Here is an 18,667-nt window from a genome sequence, read left to right as displayed (position 1 = left end):
CAGGGGACACTGAAACGCAGAGTGGGCAAAAACATGCACAGGGATGTCCCCATATGTTTGCAGTGATCCTCACAAAAGACAGGAGCTTAGCAAGGCTGGGAACTAACCTACATGCCAACCACAACGCTTGAAAAGCCACTGTCCATCAAGCCGCCTGAGAAACGAGTAGTACTGCGAGGATTTACACCTATTCGAAGTAGGAGAACACAGGGAACTGGCACAAGGAAGGGAAGCGTAGAAAACATAAGCAGGAAGATGCATATCCTTCCAACATATGGTTGGGGTTGCAGGAGCAGGCATGACTGTTTTCACTTTTCCTGAAAGGATGGCGGAGGTGGGGGGAGGAAAGAGGGAGAGAAAAGGGTCAGCTTTCAAAAGTTTGCAAAACATCTTTCAGTATTTTCTCTACAGGGAATGGACAATTTCCAAAGGCTTGATCATACAGATGCAGGGGTCCGATCTTGCAAAAGCCTATGCACATGGGTAACTTTACCTCACATGAGTAGTCACACTGGCAGGACAAAATTATTTACAGTTCCTCCTTTTTCATTTCTTAAATGAGTCATTGCAAACATGAAACGGAGCCACACTGAGCTTTATCTAGCCTCTGATACTTAAAATTTACAATAGCTACAGAAGATAAGAAAGCTTAAATAAAGCTAAACTTCCATGAACAACAGCACAGCATAAAGCAGCCTGCATTTTATGCACATTGCCTTCAGTTTAAAGTATTCCTTGCTTAAGAAATCGCTTTGGGGTCACTGCTTGGCCCCAGAACACCATGCTGCCTGTCATATGCTGCAATGGTTTTTATGCTTCAATTTTTAGAAGTGGGAGAGAGAGAGGAAGAGACAAACCTTTAACCACCCTACAGATGATGAGCCGTCTTAGGCACAGCCCAAAGGTACACAAGATTTTTACAGCAGAGTTGGTATCAATCCATTAATCCTGTCTTAGCTGCAGAAACTTGAGACACGTAAGTAAGCCTATCCCTGCCCCATTAAATGGAAGACAAAAATTCATCCAGCTAATTTCCTTTTTGCCTTCTTTTCTTTTGATATCCATACAAAACAAGTCCAAACGCTACCACTGAGTTTTTCTGCAGGCACAGCTGCAAGCCAAACGCCCGAACCCATTTCTCCCCCATGAGAAAGGGGGCAGAGGGAGCTAAGACAGAGGGATAAATGTAATTCCCAGCACTTAAGTCTTCTACACGGACAAAAAAACCAAACCCCACACTGCAAAACTTAGTATCTCTATAGTTGAGAAAGACACAGAAACAATAACTAACAGCTGCCCTCTTTTCTCTTCGCTCAAGGGGTCATAGTATGCATTTTTTGACTAAACCTCAAATACAAACCAAAAGTAACATCCTCATCTGTACAAAGAGGCTTATTATGACTGTTATTGCTGGAAGGGGAAACTCACTCTTACTGGCCACATGACTGTTGAAATCTACATTCAGCATTGTTTGGGGATTTTTTTTTTTTTTTTTGCTTTCCTCTATAACTCAGCAGCTCAGAGCAACTGGTAATAACTTTATGACTAGAAACATTTAGCTGAGCATTTCCGATGCTGCAGAGTCAGCAATACAGAGGAATTTGTTCCAGGCTACTCAATACATACTTAAACACACGTACCCTGCAGCACCTCACTGCAGCACTCTTTTGGGAAACATTGCTAGAGCACAACATCAAATTTTACAGTTTTTTTCCATCCCCTCTTGCTTGGAAATGTTAACGTCACATACAGCGATTTACATGTTTGCACAATTTACTACTTATACAACTAGTGTTTAGTAAGACAACTCCTGCAGCAGCATTATAAAGACAGACATGTATTTTTAGCATCTGAATCAAGACCTGGGCCTTCTCATATCTCGTAACACAGCAGCTACACCCAGCCTGACAGCAGCTAGGTGTCTGTTCACACAGTACTGTCACGCTGTGGTCCTCCTCTGTAGTGGTCAGGTGGCAGCCAACACCGGCCAAATAGGTTAGCAGATGAAGTTCAAGGACACTGAGCAGGACTTGCCAACTTCCACAGAGACCCTCAGGTTAGAGGGAGGCTGAAACTCAAGACAGACGAGAAAAAAGACGATCCCTGAGGAATTGTGCAGCAAGAAGCACCCTGGGGGAAGCAGCCATGACCTGATAAAATGCTGGTCCCAGCCTATTTGCACAAGGTGCTTGAGCTCAGGTGTAGGGAGAGGGTGTGCCCAGGCTCTTTGCCAAACTTTGCAGAGGAAGCTAAAGCTCAAGAAAGCTCTGTGCACTTCCTCGAACAGGAGCAGGAGTTTCCTGAGGGGCAGTTAGAGGGCTTAAGTTTTAAGCAAATCACAAACAGGGCACAACAGATAGAGAACCTCAGAGAAACAGAAACAAGAGTCAGCTTTCTTCAGCACAACATGGCCTAGAGGAACCACCATGGGCAGGCAACCAACGATGCCATGGGTGGGCCAGAGGGCACCTAAAGTATTCAGGCTTTGACAAGCAAATTTATAACTAGGTCTCCGTAGCAGCAGCAATACAGACACCAAAGTCCAGTGGGGAAAAAACACCAAGCTGGTACAAGGAAACTGGCACTGAACAGGGAGAAGCCACAGCCAATGGTGGGAGCAGGGGAAGAAGAGCAAGCATAAACCAAACAGGCTCACTGGCTCAGCTTCCAAAGATACCAACCACCTCCAGAAAGAGATCCTGCGCCTTGGGAAGAGAAAAATGAGAGGGGGCTGAACTGCTTAGCTAAAGAAACATGATGTTTACCCTATATGGTTTAACGACTGCTCTGGATTGGACAGGGACTGTTCCATTTTGTATCCCTGATGTGGGTTTTACTCCTAGGAGAGAGGGTCTGGTTTTGTTACGGCAAGGCTTCCTCAACACACCAACACTTCTTGCTCTGCCTGCAGCTCTGTAGGTCCTCCACTGAAATGTCAATGTTGACCACAAAAGGGGTTGGTTTAGGGTTTTTGCTTTGTTTTTAATCAGTTCTTCACTTCAAAGCCCACTTACAGTTGATTTCCTGAGCTTGGATGCTTAAACCAAGTACACTTAAACACTTCTGAGGACCTTTCTCTGCCAACCAGACAGCTGAAGAGGCTGTCATTCACCTCGAAATGAGCTCCGGGAGGAGCGAAGAGGCAGACCCTGCCGTACCCCCGCGGAGAGCCGACAGCACGGCTGATAGCACGGTTACTCACCGCACAAACATGTGATTTTTGATCACGTCCCCAGCCCGCCGGGCACGGGGCGGGGGGGTGTGTTCAGACTTGCAGTCTGGCTCCTCAGGCCGGCTTCCGAGCTGGGCACCCCGGCGGGCTCCCGGAGCGGGCAGCGGTCTCCGCGGAGAGACCTTCGGCCCGCGCGGCAGCCCCGCCGTGGGGCTCGATGCCCCGGGGGCGAGTGAAGCCCTTCCCCGACGCCTCCTGCCCGCGCCGGCCCGGCCGGCCGCCTCCCGCCGGTCCTTCCCCGTGGGGGAGGGGGCGGCGGACACGTGGAGGCCGAGGCCGAGGGGAGAGAAGCGGCGCGGCACGGCAGGACCCGGCCCGGCGGCAGCTGCTCCGCGGGGCGAGGCCGCCCCTTAGCCCGGCGCGCGGCACTTACTTGCGGGGCGGCCCGGGTCTTGCCCGGCGGCCTCCTAAAGAAGGAGGTGCGGGCGGTGAAGAAGAACTCCTCGGACTCCTCCTCCTCCAGGCTGCTGTAGCCGCTGCTCATGCTGCTGGTCCAGGTCATGGGCGGCGGCGGCGGTTGGTGGTGCTGCTGCTGCCGGGGCCGGGCGGCGGAGAGCGCCGTCCCGGCCGCCGCATGGGGCCCCGCCGCTGCCGCTCCTCTCCCAGCGCCGCCGGGCCCGGGGCGCAGGAGGAGGAGGAGCTGCTTGCTCTGGCGGCTCTGCTCCCGCCCTCCGCTCCCTTCCTTCCGCGGGCAGTGCCGCTCCGCGCCCCCGCCCGCCCCGCGCAGCAGGTGAGGGGGCGAGGGCTGACCCGAACGCTTCCCGCTCCCCCCGGGCCCCGAGACACCGTACCCGGCGGGAGCGGGGAGGGGTCCCGCCAGCGCGGCCGGCCCAGCAGCCGGGTGGCGGGGCCCGCCTGCCGCGGGGCGGCGAGGGGCAGGCGGAGGGCTGCAAGCGCGGGCGTGGGCCGCAGTTAGGGACCCTCCCCGTTAATTGCAAGCAACGAGGCAGTTGAGCGGGAAGAAAGAAGTTCCCAAACTTTTCCCTAAAAATCACCCGATTTCACTCTCCTATGCGCCTGTAAGAACAAAGTTATGAAAAAAAAAAAACAATGGCAAAACAATGGCAAAACAATGTCAAGCTTTTCCTGCGTTGTTCTGCCAGTAATCTTTGAAGTCAAGCTTTGCAACTGGTAGCAGACCCAATCATGCTGAGCAGTAACGACCCTGAATTCCCGCGGCTGCTGCGGGTGGCCGGCCCCGGCCTCTCCTCCCTGATCCGGCCATGACTATTAAGTCAATGGAATTCATTGCCCCAGGATGCAAGGAGGAGCGAGGCTTGTGAAGACTCAGCAGAGATTAGATATGTGTACAGATAGCAAGAATATCCAGAGCTGTGACTGGCAAACATATTTAAAAGCACAAAAGCCCTGATAAGGCACAGGGCGTACATCAAACTTGTTATTAACTGGGGAAATGACAGACAATGCCTGAAGGCCAAGTCACTCCATAATTACCTGCTTCAGAGTTTCTCATGTCTTCCCTTAATTTATCTAGGGCTGGTCACTGTCACAGACAGGATACTGGGTTTAAGGTACGGCTTCCTAAGGCTACGCAGCTGCCCGAAAAGGCAGACTTGCCTTTCCTGCACGCTCTCAGCCCGGCATTCCCAGCCATCCCCCTGGTGCCACGGCAGTGGTCCCACGGGGGGAAGTCAGTCACATCAGCCACCCGCTGTCAGAGAAAACCCCAGGAGACGGGGCTGTGGGGATCAGAAAGGGCAGGCTACACCTCCCAGCAACAGCACAGCACATGGATTAAACAGATTTGAAGCTGCGTGTTTACCAAACCGGGGTCTAAGCCAATATATCAGTTCCTGTGGTCTCAGTACTCGGTCACAGATGTATTTGAGACGCCATTAGCTGATGTCTCCTTTCCCTCTTCCCCATCCCCATCTTGCTGGCCCCTAACAAACTCCTCATCTGGTATGTGCGGCTGTTCCTATCCCCCCACCCAAGTAGGGACTGGGTCCGTTTCTGCCAGTTAGGTGCTCTTCCTGCAGCAGTATGCCGTACATATTGATAAAGTCAGCTCAACACCAGCAAAACAACTCACACTGAGAACTAAAACCAGTTAATCAGTTTGGGAGGTTACTTTCCCATCAACTCTGATTCTCCCAGATTTTAGTATGGAGTTTTGGCATCTGGCAGATTAGAAGGTTGCATAGCTTTTAAAAACAAATAATTGACTCTTAACAGCATAGATGCGAATGTGACATGTCTTGAGCCTACTTGTTGGCACATGGTATTCAAGATAGCTTTAAGTTGAATGCCAAGTTGCTTGAATGTGACTAAAATGTCTTAAAATGCTTGCTTTAGACAAATGAGCTTTGTGTTACCTGGCTTGCCAAGACCAGCCCCATGCCAAAAGGCAGTCTCACCAGAAATCTGCTGGGCTTGCCTCTGAGCCTGTCTAAGACCCAGCAACCTCGGTTTACAAAGCTTTTGGAAATAATGCCCCTGACCATGATCACGATTAAGGTGAAGGTTTTTAAGTGACTCAGGTGTGCTACAAAAAGGGATTTGTGTTTTCAAAGTACAAAGGTGTTTTTAAATGTAATCTGCTGGCACACTTGACAGACTCCCCAGAAACAAAAGGCACTGTGTGCATAGCTTGTTTGCTTGGCCACAGCCTCAAACCTGACAGTGTGTGGGTGGACCATCGAGCTGGCAAAGAGGATCATTTAGACAATAAGCTGCTGCAAGGGAGCTCAGATCCATCTGTGCAAGATCAGTTGCAAGTCCTGGGCTCAAGTTGATATGTTCTCTGGCAGCAAGGCATGGCATTCACCTTGGCTGTCAAGCATGATTTATATTGATAACACTGTAAGATTTACAGTATCATTTTCTCCTGCTGCAACAACGAACAATGGAGAAAATAGGTCTAAGTTCTTTGTGATATTATCTTCTAGTATAAGTTCACTCCTCAACTATAGCTGTTTTTAAGCCTACTAATTTTGACAGTGATTTTTTACTTTCCTTTTTTTCAGACATAACACTGAATCAAACAGCTCACATGAAGGTAGAAACAGATGTGGTACCTTTCAATATTGATTTGCTTGGTGCTTGCAAATAACATATCCGAATCCCATCAACTATTTTGCAAAGGCTATACTTGAATACGAATCGATACCCCTGTGGATTTCACTGTTCCCACGCTACTCTCTGTTCACATTTTTAAGGTCTCTGTCCTCAGACAAGTACTTTTCCACTTTCTCAAATTGACTTCTTGATCTTACCTAGGTAAGATTCATCCAAGGCTCTTTGTTAGGTGCTGCATTGAAACCTCTACACTACCAGCTTTGCATTATTTTTGGTTCACTCTGCAGGTCTCTTAAATAGCCAACAACAAAAAATAACACTGCAAAATGAAAACAAAGACAGCCATGTCTCAAGATAAAGCTAGTAATAAGCTTTCTGAAAGCATACTTGTTCTAAAGTAGAATTATTGAAGCATTAGGTTAAAATGAAGTTAAAAGCCAAGGAATGTGGCACAGGAGAGAGATTTAAAACATCAACAAGCACTGTGAGGCTCTCGGTGATTCAACCCAGTGAGAAATTAAGCTGGCAATCAGTCTTCATAGGATCACACAGGCAACTGGCAAGAAGGAGATGCTTTCTTTTTAAATGAGCAATTAAGCTCAAGTAGGAAGTAGTGCTACAAATGCACCTGTGAAGAAAAGAAGAAACTTTTTTGGCTTTTTGTTAAAGCTTGATGACACAGGTAGAATTTCAGAGTATTTTTAAACTAGAGCCTATTCAAGCCAGTTAAAAGTGGTGACTCAAGTAATACAACCAAAAATAGTAATGGGTACTCTGTGTTCCAAAGCAAGAGTCTCATGAATAAAACATTAATAAAAAGCAATCACAGGCAAAGATAACCCATGTCACATACAGCTTTCTGTTGTGTTGGGGGGAAAAACAATATTTAAGATCACTGTTAGATTCAGGGATAAAATTCAGCTTTAAATCACTTTGCGGTTTCGGTAAGTCAGTTCAGAGAAATGAAACATCAGGCATAGCTTCCAGAAAAGTAAAAATTAAAGCTGAACTTCCTAAATGGCAAAACAGGTCTGAATAATTTTAGGAATCTGGCAAGGACTAGGACTTTCAACTATGGTAACTGAAATAACCCTTAGAACCAGACATCAGATTTCATACAGGTAGACTGCTTCACCAGGTCCTGCAGCTTCATGTGGTTATTTGTCTTAAAATATCACTTTATTGAAGTAATCACAATACCACAGGAAAGTATGGTTGAACTGGATTACAAGGGGTAGTTCAGTAAATTCATCCCCTGCTTTGAAGAAGAACCAAGGACTTTACATCATCCCTAACAGACCTTTAGCTAACCCATTCTTGAAACATAGTAAGGTAGTGCAACATCTCCCCCACAGGTCATCCTTTCCAGCATTTAAGCTATTTATTGAGTTAGAAAGTTTTCTTAACATCCCATTTTAAATCTTTAAACTTGCCCATTTGCTTCTTAGCAAAAGAAAGAGAAAAAGAACAGTCCATCACTGTTTTTTATAGCAGCCTTTTGGGTATTTGAGGACTCTTTTTGTTCCCCCCATTCTTCTTCTTCCCAGACTAAACAAAGGGACAACCAATAAAATATCCTATAGAGTTTACATTAACTCCATCAGCAACTGCATGATGTTTACATGTTTCCAAAACATTCAGTCAGCCCTCTGACAAAGAAACTGGGAGGACTCATTAAAACAGGAAAGCTACTAAACATTCACTCAGTCAGTAATGTTGCTTTGAGCCCCGGGACCAAGATCATAGAATCATAGAATAGTTTGGGTTGGAAGGGGCCTTCAAAGGCCATCTAGTCCAACCCCCCTGCAGTGAGCAGGGACATCTTCAACTAGATCAGGTTGCTCAGAGCCCCATCCAACCTGACCTGGAATGTTGCCAGGGATGGGGCATCCACCACCTCTCTGGGCAACCTGTGCCAGTGTTTCACCTCCCTCACTGTGAAAAATTTCTTTCTTATACCTAGTCTGAATCTACTCTCTCTTAGTCTAAAACTGTTACCCCTTGTCCTATCGCAACAGGCTCTGCTAAAAAGTCTGTCCCCATTTTTCATATAAGCCCTCTTGAAGTACTGGAAGGCTGCAGAAGGTCTCCCCAGAGCCTTCTCTTCTCCAGGCTGAACAACCCCACTTCTCCCAGCCTGTCCTCCTAGGAGAGGTGCTCCATCACCCTGACGGTTCTTCTGGCCCTCAGATACTCAGGTCTACACACAAGCCTTCGTCTTTCCTCCACATTTTTGCCAGAGTACATCAAAAGACACCAGGTCAAAGGAGGAGGAAAGCTAAAACCAAGGTAGGGCATGGGCTTGGAGAGTCCTGCAGCATTTAAGACTATGTTTCTATTAAAATAAAAACAGTAATGTGGAGATCTCAAGAGAACAGTCTACAGATTCCTCCTTTCCTACCTCCTCTGACTTCAGTCTCTCCTGGGTGAAACCCTGCAGGGGTGCTTACACGGTCTGGCAGGCAGGACCTGTGGCAGCCCCACAGCAGTGGGCAGCAGCCTCCGGCAGGGCTGGAGTGAAGGGAAGCAGGATGTGGGCTGTGGGAGGGAAAGGGTCAGCACAGGGACTAAACTTCCTTACCTCTCTCTAAACCTGCATGAGTATCCCCTGGTGTCACCAGTGTTTTGCAGGAAGAGTTTCATTAATGACCCTAGTGGCATTTATAATTTTAATTGCTATGAATTTGCAAGGTGCCCACAGTCCCTGTCTGCTTCAGGAACTCTTCTGGTCACTTCTGGAGCTCTGTGGTTCATTTGGTCCCTCTTGTTTTCCACCTCCACATGTCTTTGCAAGCGCCAGCCCTGATCCTGTAAAGGCTTGACCATGGACATAACTTCATCTGTGATTAGTCCCCGTGGGACATACTAAATCTTAAGATATGCTTAGGACTGTAATCCAAAAGGATTCATACCTAATAGCACATTGGATTTGGCTTATTTGTAACATATTTACAGGGAAATATAATTATTCCATGATGGTCGTTATGCAAATTATGGCTGCATAGCAAAGATTACCCAAGAGCAAGTTGCAGAGAAAGAAAACACAGTTTTGTAACAGACTGTCCCTTTAAAATCATTAAAAAAAGATCAGAAATGGTGTGGCTTTAGTTTTCTCTACAGTCTAGCTGAAAACAGTGGTAATTTCAAATGATCAAAGCAAAGCAATAAAGTTGAAATACAAGCAACACAGAACATCCACTCAGGCCTGTAGTTTCCTTATACCAGTAAACTTTCTGTTTACTCATTTCTCCCATTTGTCTTGAATTAATAGCTCAGGTCTGTTTAGTACCACTGGCAGCAATGACAATTACCCTTTGATTCATACTCAGTGACTTGTTAATTCAAACAAGGTCGTTCCAGCCACACAGGCACATGAGTGCGGACTGAAAACAAACAGGAGCCAGCTAAACAGCCTCTCTCCATCTCCTGGTGAAGAAATGCCATGGGGACATGTACTTGCTCTGGCAGATACAACCTTAGGCAGCACTATCAGGAATCTTTTTTTCAGCTCCTAAAATTCTTAATTCTGTCCAACCCTTAAGCCCCCTTGGTGCAACTCTTTCATCCACAATCCTTAAAACGAAAGGGATACCTGGAAACTAAAAATAACCCATGTAATCGCTTTCTTACTTACATGTTCAGACACTTGCAGTCATGCACTAAATCCATGGTCTTCATGATCTACCGTACTTGGACTGGTCCGGAGATAACAGAACCCAGAGCAAGTTCACCTCCCCCATCCCATCTGGGGGTTGTGCTTGGAGCAGCCAGACCTAGATTATTTTGAAGGGGGATAAGAAGGGGATGGAACAAGGAGACTGTGCTTGTCTCCTTTTTTACGACGCTGGAAACATGTGGCCACCTATCCACATGCACAATCTTGCTGAAATCAATAGAGCTACTCATTATTTTAAACATGCATGTATTTTGGAGGATTGGGGACTTTATCTTTGTTTGTACCTAAAGCTATAGAGATAAAACTACCTTTCTGACGGTCTGGGAATTACCATCATGCTTGGGTTACAGTTTGACAGTTTCCCAGACTATTCAAGTAATACCCCTTTTTATCGCAAAAAGATGGGAGCGTCATTGATCCAGCTTAGCAAGATGACTCAAGAGTGGCCAGTGTAAGACCACAAGTGCAGCCTTCACCAAAGGAGTATTTCTGCAGCTTGAAGACATTGCCATGGAGTCTGACCTCATCCTGTGGTGTGAGTGCCAAACTCCCCACATCCTGCCCTGGTCCAAAACCCACCTGGACCAACTGAGAGACTCCCATTGCCTTTGCAGTGATTTGGATAAAGCACATAAAGCAATCCTCTCCTCTACTTGTATGCATCTTTCTTCCAGGTTATTTGCATCCCAATCAGGCAGCAGGGATCTCCAAAACAGAGATGTTTGCTAGTAGTTGACTATAAACTGCATTATTAAACAGGTACTTTCTTGTCACAGATATGACAAAGTAGATTTTAAAGTACAAATGGTGAACAAATATTTTGTATGTCTGTCATACATTTAACCAGAGAGTTTCAGAGCTGTGCAAATGTACCGAACCGAGTCTTGCCTTGCCCCTCACTCTCATTTCAAAGGCTGGATTTCTGCGGCACAGGCACATCAGTGGATGTGCCAGCAGTCGTAAGAGTGCAAAGCTGAGCGCCACGTTACATCTGGCAATCTGTTCCCTGCAGCAATGGCCTTTTTAGCTTATGCTGTAGCCAGCCCTAACAATGTCAGATCACAAGTCTGTCAGCACCCAGATGTAGCCCCAAAGCCCTGACTCAATAAACAGGTGAAGAATTCAACCTTACTCGCACAGTCCCATTGATGTGAATAGTCAGACGTAAGTATAAGCTAAGGTTGGCACAAGAGAACCTCAGAGGCATGGGAGCTCTGTCATCTAATGCTCTGTAAGCACCCTTGCCTTGCCAGGGTAAGCAGTTGATATACTATATGAGAAAATATAGTCTTAAGGAAATATTCCATAAATAAAGTGTACAGAAAACAGACATTCTCCTACTTTTAATTACCTTCCTAATTGCTAACAGTATGTAAAAATACTTGGGGCAATAAAATTAACTAAGACCTTCTGTTTTAAGTACAGAACCACAACTGTGGAAGCTCAGCATGCTTGTGGATACCATGAAGATGTGAGCCCTAATGTGCTATAGCTGCAATCTGATTCCCAGCATCTGTCCTCAAACGAGTGAATTGGTGGGGGAAGGGGCCTTCTGGTCAGGGAATCATGTCCACATTGTCATTTCCTAGACAAAGAACAAGAAATTGTCCTGTCATACTGTGTACGAGATGACATTTTGCTCTGTTTAATAAGTCTGGTTGTGATAGATAGTAGAAACTCCCTAGAAACTGTCCCTGCAAGTTTTGGACTTTCTAGTAAATCATCTTGACAACAGCCCATGAAGAGAAGCATCCCAGAATGACAGCGCTATTTGACAGGACAACAGATCTGACAACTTGCTGCTGAAATGCTTGTCTAATTAATCCAGTCCACCCATAGCTGGAAAAATCTGAAAAAAATAGCCTCGAAGTGCAGTGCCCTACGCCTGCGGAGCCAGCCCTGCCAGCTGAAATGCTGGGGGTTGCAGCAGAGCAGCCCTGCTGCCGTGCTCCTGCTTGCCCACTTGCTCCCCAGCTTGCAAGCCCAGCAGGCAACGGAGGAGCTGCCAGCTGCTCATGCAAGGGAATTAATTTTTTTTTTTCACCCTGTACTTCAGCAGTGCTGCACAAGATTAACATTTTTCAAATTTTCAGTAGGGTGTGACCACCTTTGAAAATTTCACCCTGAATCAGCTTCTCTTTTAGCTAACTTTCATTAACTCCTTTCACATTTGGTCTATGTCCCATTCACCTTCTTCCTGAAAGGCTTCCCCGATTCCCACCTTTGCTGTCATGCCCTTCCTCCCCCACTGCAAGAGCACCAATGCAGGAGAGAAAAAAACAGGGCAGTTTAAAGAAGAGACAGGAGTGCAGGGACTGGGGGGGGGGGTGGAAAACCAGAAATGAGAAATAGGCAAATCGATCAAAGTAAAAACCAAACAAAAGGGGTAATATTTGGAAATAAGGATCAGATTATTCTATCCACAATTCTTGAAAATCCCAGATCAAATGACCAGACAGATTTCTGTGTGGAAAAAGAGCACAAGTCTAGGAAAGCTGAGATGTATGTTTCTAATTTTGAAGGAAGATTTAGAGAAAAAATATACTGAAAAATTAAAAAGGATAATTATGGGAGAAGTACACTACATGAAAGGGCAGCTAAAGAAAGCGTATGTGTCAGTGCTGAGAAGACACTGGGGAAGAAGAAAAGATAAAAGGAAAAAAGAATATATGTTGCTTCTTTTACTTATTCAAAACTGTGGAGTGATGTGCAAGCATCTTAAATCCTCGATTTCGCAGATTTAAGGTCAGCCTCCTGGCTTCACATATGGAGGGAAAAGGAAGGGAGGGAGTGGGTGCCTTACATTGACGAGAAGTCCAGCCGAGCTGGAGACCGCGCGGGGCCGTAGCCTTGTCAGAGGTTTCCTGCTTCTGTGCAGCTCTTGCTCTCCTCTACCTACATTTTATCACCCAGATGTAGCGACAGCACTTTTTGGGGAAAAAAGCGATGACCAGAGGGAAAATAAGCAACATTTGCACTTAGATGCAGCAGGAGAACCATCCCACCCTGAGGGAAAGAAGCTATTTATGCCTCTGCCTGCTGTCTGGTCCTGCCATGGGTGAAGAGGTCAGTGCCTGAGCCCTGGGCTGATGCAGTGCAAGTTGATATGACTTATTATTATCTGTTTCATTAAGAAAAAAAACACCGATGTTATCAAAAATAAAACAGAAACAGGATATCTGTGGGTCTCAAAGGCCAGTACTTGCAAGCTGGGAAATGCTCCCTTCATGACTGACCGCCTTGAGCTTAACACGTGCCCCCCAACCCTGCAATGCAGGGCATGACCAAGACCCTCCTTACTTCTCTAGTCTCCAACGCAGCTCAGACACAGGCCAGTATTCAGGTCACAAAGCAAACTGTTAATCTGCCATTTGATATACTTTTGCCTATTTGTAAGAGATAGCCTTTTATACATAATATGCATAATATGACCTACAATTTATAGGACTTGGACCTACACTGCCAAATAATTCAGCCTCCCAGCTCAGTCCCATGGTCTGGTGCTGTGATAATCTTATTTTACCTGTTAGTTCATCTGTGGGTCCTCTTTTACAGCAAATCAGTGCATTTCCTTCAAAACAAATGCCAGAGGTGCTTCCAGGGGTAGTCAACACCAGAAATCATGCCATCTCGGCAGCGTGGAACTCTCAGCCTTCCTCTGCTCTTCATCACCCTCTTATGCTACCCCAGCCAGTATCGCCCCCTTAGCTTCCCCTCCCATTTTCCAGGCAATTTGACCCAATAAAACATGGATGCCGTATCTTGAGTCCACAGGTAGAGGGAGGTAGGACACAGCCTGCTTTAGGAGGGGGAAGCTCTAAGAAACGTGGACCTGAGCCACTCTGCACTACCTGGGCTGCGGCGAGGGGTCACTCCCTGGGACGGAGGCCGGTGGCTGCAGAGAGAAATAGTCGTGGCTGGCTCAGAAGCTGTGCTGCATCTACTCATTATTTTTCAGTCTTAACTTGAAATGCAAAATATTTAATTAAGTCGTTGCTTGTGTTTATGTTGTTTATAATGTTAAGCTTGTTTTCTAAAATCAGAAAAAAAAACATTATCCTTAGAAAATAAAATCCTTTTCCTATTTTACTAAGCTTGGGCGATTACCCTTCACTGTGATTTGAAACGGGATGATCTGAAATTTTAATGCTGTTATCATTTGGATGGAGAGAAGTGGTGGAAGAACATGTAAAAAGAGGTTTTACACTGCAGAGCTCTTAATATGAAATTTTGCCAGTTGTGGAACATAGCACATGGTACAGAGATCCTACAGTATCAACGTCTCTGGTATTTTCCCGTCGCAGTAATGTCCAAACTCTGACGCCACGGCCGTCGATTGATTTTTTTAAGGCTTTAAAGAGGTGTCAATTCTGAGTTTCTGGAAACCCAGCTAGCTGTAAAGTAAGCAAGATTTTTATAAAATCCCTTGTAATTGTTATCCGAACCTTCTTCTTCAGACACGGCCACCGACGCGCCGCACAGAAGCACAGCCGCATGCCTCTGTTGGAGAAGGCAGGCGGGTTGAAGTTGGGCACGTGCACGGGGCGTTACACACGAACGGTCTGTATCCGAGCACTGCCTCGCCAGCGTGACCTGCGCTTTGCGGAAACTGGGTTGAAAAATCACAGAAAATGGTATGTCCGAAGGAGAAGCCAGGGGAAGGGCAGCAGAGGAGGCGAAGCAGATGTGTCTAACTCGGGCTGTTTTACAGGCTACAACTCCAGCACTCGGTACCAAGCATATGCTGTATTTTCTACTTGAAAGCCGACTGCCACTTCAAATGAAAATGGTTTTGTATGTGCTGCACCATAAAATTACACAGACGCAGAGGTCCACACTAACTAGCCGTTTACCTCCATGTTCCACCACAGCACATAAGTTATAATCGGAGGAAGGAAACTCCTAGGAGATCTGAAGGCTTTAATTGTTTCAACGTGCAGATGGTTTGCGTTACAGCAAATCGACACAGCTCAAGGTCAATCCATAGTTCAGCAATAGCTGCTTTGGCAAGTGAATTTAGTTTGTTTACGCCTCTGCTGGGGAAGGTTTAATGGCTTTTTTACTCATTTTATAGTTATTTCTAGGCTTAAGAAACACCACAACAGGTGAAACTGGAGGAGTTTAGGTTGCCACAGCCACTTCCTTCATGTCTGGTTCTAAGCAATTTTTAGAGCGGCTAAATATAGCTGTTTTCCTCCAACATTTGAACGCTTTGTTTCAACATGTTCTCTTTTCTGCCACTGACACAAAAACACTCGGTTACACGAAGACATCCCCCGCACCTCTGATTTTCTTTTCTACGCTGAGATTTACCACGCAACCGCTGCGCCTGGAGCGCGAGGTCTGGCACGCGCGGTTACTCCGGCCCTTTGCTATCGGCCTGAGCTGCCCCTCTCCCAGAGGGTCCCGGTCCCTCTGCACAGGCAGCTCAGCTGTTCGTGAAGCAGCTGCTGAACTGCCTCGATTTAGGGCTTAGATGGCTAGGATAAACTGGAACCAGTTTTGATTTTTTTTTTTTTTTTTTTTTAATAGCACCAGGCTGAAATCTGCCACAGCTGCTTCCTCAGCTGAGCCATCCCCCCAGGCGAAATGGAGCTCCCCGAGAGGAAAACAGCCTGGGCAGCCGGGCAAGGGGGGGACTACTGTAGCGATGCCAAGGTAAGGTGTCACTGGTCAGAGGCTGGAAAACTCCACGTAGGAGAGGAGCACAAAGTACTCTAGGGCACAAAGCACCAACCTGCGTGAGCCACAAGCACCTTCTTTTGTGCCGTAGACCCAGACCTGCCCGAGTAGCTACCGTTACAAAGGCAATCCCACCAAGGCCAACTCTTAAAAAACAGCGTCGGGCAAAAAAAGTGCATGATTTTTGTTTTAAAAGGGATGGTCTTTGTTCCTCACACCTTCCCTTCAAGTTCTGCTCATCAATCCTTACTCCTGTCAGTCGTAAGCTGTCTCCATCATCTACCCTCTACCTCTTGTCCTGCAGGGGCAGTACCAGACCCCCGCATAATCGTGGGGCAGCACCGTGTCTTCCCACCAGCACTCGGGGTCTGGAGTGCCAGACTTGGAGAGAAACCCCAGCAATGCATTGCCAAAGAGAGGTTATGTTTGTGTGACTCAACAGATGTCCAGATGTGTCCATATGTCCATATGTGCAGGTAATTTAACACTGCGGGTGCTCCTCCCCTCCCCGGACATGGGAGCAAATTAAGCAGAGTCACAGGATAACTGAAAGATGGGTCAGAAAGTGATCAGTGAACTTGCAGTCTACTTGCAGACCTCAAAATATGTCAGAAACGTCACTGAACGTAACATCACAGCAGAACAATGCTAAAAAGCTCACGCATTTTGCTGTATGCATTAGGGCATCTGCCTTCATTTCATTTGGGTCTGAAAGTCTTCTTAAAAACTGTTTCAAAGACCTGTTTTTAAACTAACTTAGGAAAACTCAGCAAAACTTTTCAAAAGAGGCTTGTGGCCGGGCTGTGAGGATTTGAAACAGGCACACCGACGCTGTGAGCCGTACCTAAGAATTTCACATCCCCGTCCTGGAAGCAATCTCCTGCCACAACCGCCCCGTGTCACGCTCAGAGGTCCTCGATGTGGCCTTAACATCTGCTTCAGCATCTGCTCTTTTGGGAGGATCTGCCTGTACGTGCTTTGCTGCTTTCAAAGGGCTGCCTGCTGTTGCTCAGGCCGGCTTGGCAGCATTCACCGCCGCTCTCGGGTTGGGCAAATACCCTTACAAGGAAACGCAACGATTCGCCCCCCTCCTTGGTGGGAGTCCGGCAGGCACGTCCACCACCGTAAATCCGTAATCCAGCTTTACCGGGTCCACTTAAAATAACTCCGGGAGGCAAAAGGCAGCCTGAGCTTTAGGTCTAATTCTTCGCATAGATAATAAGCTGAGGTGCATTTACAGGACAGCGTGTAAAGTTTGTCTAGCTCCTAACTTGGAGAAGAGGCTGCAGGCATCTGGGCCAGAAGGCGTGCGGCTGCCAAAACGAAGCAGGCGGCTAGAAGCAGAGCAAACTGCCTCCAGCAGCCCTGCCAACAGATTCTGCAGGTCAGCTATTGAAATGATTTGCACATCAGCATATTTCAAATTTCGAATGCAGCCTTTTCCACAAGACCACAGCGAGAGCGTTTGTGAAGAAGGGGCTGTTCTCGGAGGTAAGCAGTTTCCTAAAGAATCTATTTCCTTACTCAAACACCAGAAAGGTGGAAGGTTTTCCTAAAACTGGCACTGAGGGCATATCTGTGACACGGAGATAATTACTGGAAGTAACCAGTGAAACTGCCAAATCCAGCTGCAGCAGAACTGCCAGGATTCTTTTCCTTCTTAATTGCAGCCAAAAACCACAGGTGACCTAAACGAAACAAAAGCGTGGGGAAGAGTGTGGAATGACCAGGAAAGACTGCTCTTACGCAGAGTGCTTTAGCACAGTCTGGAGGACTTGTCTATGAAATGCTGCCAACCGTTGGACCATGGCCAGCTCGTCTTGAAATTTGGGTAGCCTGAGGGTGGGTGGGATGGAGGCACGCGCACTTCCCTCGTATCAGAGGTCCCGTGTCTGCTAACCTCTCTTTCTGGCTTGGGATGCGGGGCAGCTCCTGTCCCCAGCTCCGGGACACGCTGTGCTGTCTCCCCAGCAGGCAATTGCAGTCCAAAGAAGGCTCAAAACTGCAAGTTGAGGACACTTTAAAGAAAAAGAAGGGGGTTAATAAATGTTTACAAACTGTCGGTGAAACTGGATCTCTCGCAGGAAACCTCTGCTCTCACTGACTCTGCTGGACCCTACATCTCCCTTTTCACTGTCTAAACTAATGCAATGATTCTCAAACCCAAGAGTAGGGCAGCCCTGGGAGGCCCAGGCTACGTGATGGGAGACAGAGAGAGACAAGAATAAAAAATGCAGATGGCTCCTGTCAGCCCCTCTTGTCCCTTTTCTGTTTCTCTCTCCCTCTTTCTCTACCAGTGAAGGTCTCCCCTCTCTCCAGCCCCACCATGGGTGATGTGCACATGGTCCTACTCCTGCACAGGGCAGAAGGACCTGGCAGCGAGGGGGTGAAGCCCATCAGCTCGAGGGATGTGGGCTGATGTGGGAGAAGCCATGGGAGCTGTGCAGCCTGGCACAGCTTGGGAGGTTCCTGCTGGGAGACGGGACACAGGATGGTTCAGCCGAAGGAGAGGACCCCTGACCTACCCCCGAAGAGTAACGTCAAGGACACTTCTCAGACAGACAGCAGCTGCCTAATTACAACTGGAGATACGGATCCTAGGTATTTCCAGAACACTTATTTCTTGTATTCATTCACTCCAATAAATCGTTCCTGTCTCTAGCTGTGGGAAAAGAATATAAAGAACTCAGTAAAATCATAGTTCACAAATGCAGCTGTCAGAGATTTCACCCCTTCCACTCTCTCATACTGAGTTACCTCTGAATTTATCCTATCTGTAATCCTTAGTTTTAAGAATTCACCCTTGCTTTCCTTGCCCAGATTATGGATTCTTTAACAAATTCAAGAATATTCATAGAATTTATGGGTAAAGCATAAAGAAGAAACAATCAAGTTCTCAGAATGTAACTCTGTGCCACACAGTGCATTTATTCGCCCATAATACTTTGCAAGAAAGAGCTCATCCTCAGTGTGACTATGAGCAGCAGATAGACAAGGAACATTACTCACAAAGTCACCATTTCCAAAAACAACTTCCA

At 46.9% G+C, this 18,667-nt stretch overlaps 1 protein-coding gene across 1 annotated transcript in view; it reads right to left on the bottom strand.

The window, feature by feature from the left end:
- RASSF3 (Ras association domain family member 3) overlaps positions 1 to 4,422 on the bottom strand; it is a 53,746-nt gene extending 49,324 nt beyond the window's left edge. The window contains exon 1 of the mRNA XM_082009912.1: positions 3,606 to 4,422. Coding sequence (XP_081866038.1) covers positions 3,606 to 3,734 — 129 coding nt within the window. The 5' untranslated portion in view covers positions 3,735 to 4,422. The remainder of the gene's footprint in view (positions 1 to 3,605) is intronic.
- Between the last annotated feature and the right edge of the window lie 14,245 nt (positions 4,423 to 18,667).

This window comes from Phaethon aethereus, assembly GCF_964289735.1.
Source record: "Phaethon aethereus genome assembly, chromosome: 1".
NCBI classification, from domain to species: domain Eukaryota; kingdom Metazoa; phylum Chordata; class Aves; order Phaethontiformes; family Phaethontidae; genus Phaethon; species Phaethon aethereus.
Note: the sequence above shows the minus strand (reverse complement) of the source record. Positions and strands in the feature narration are given on the sequence as shown.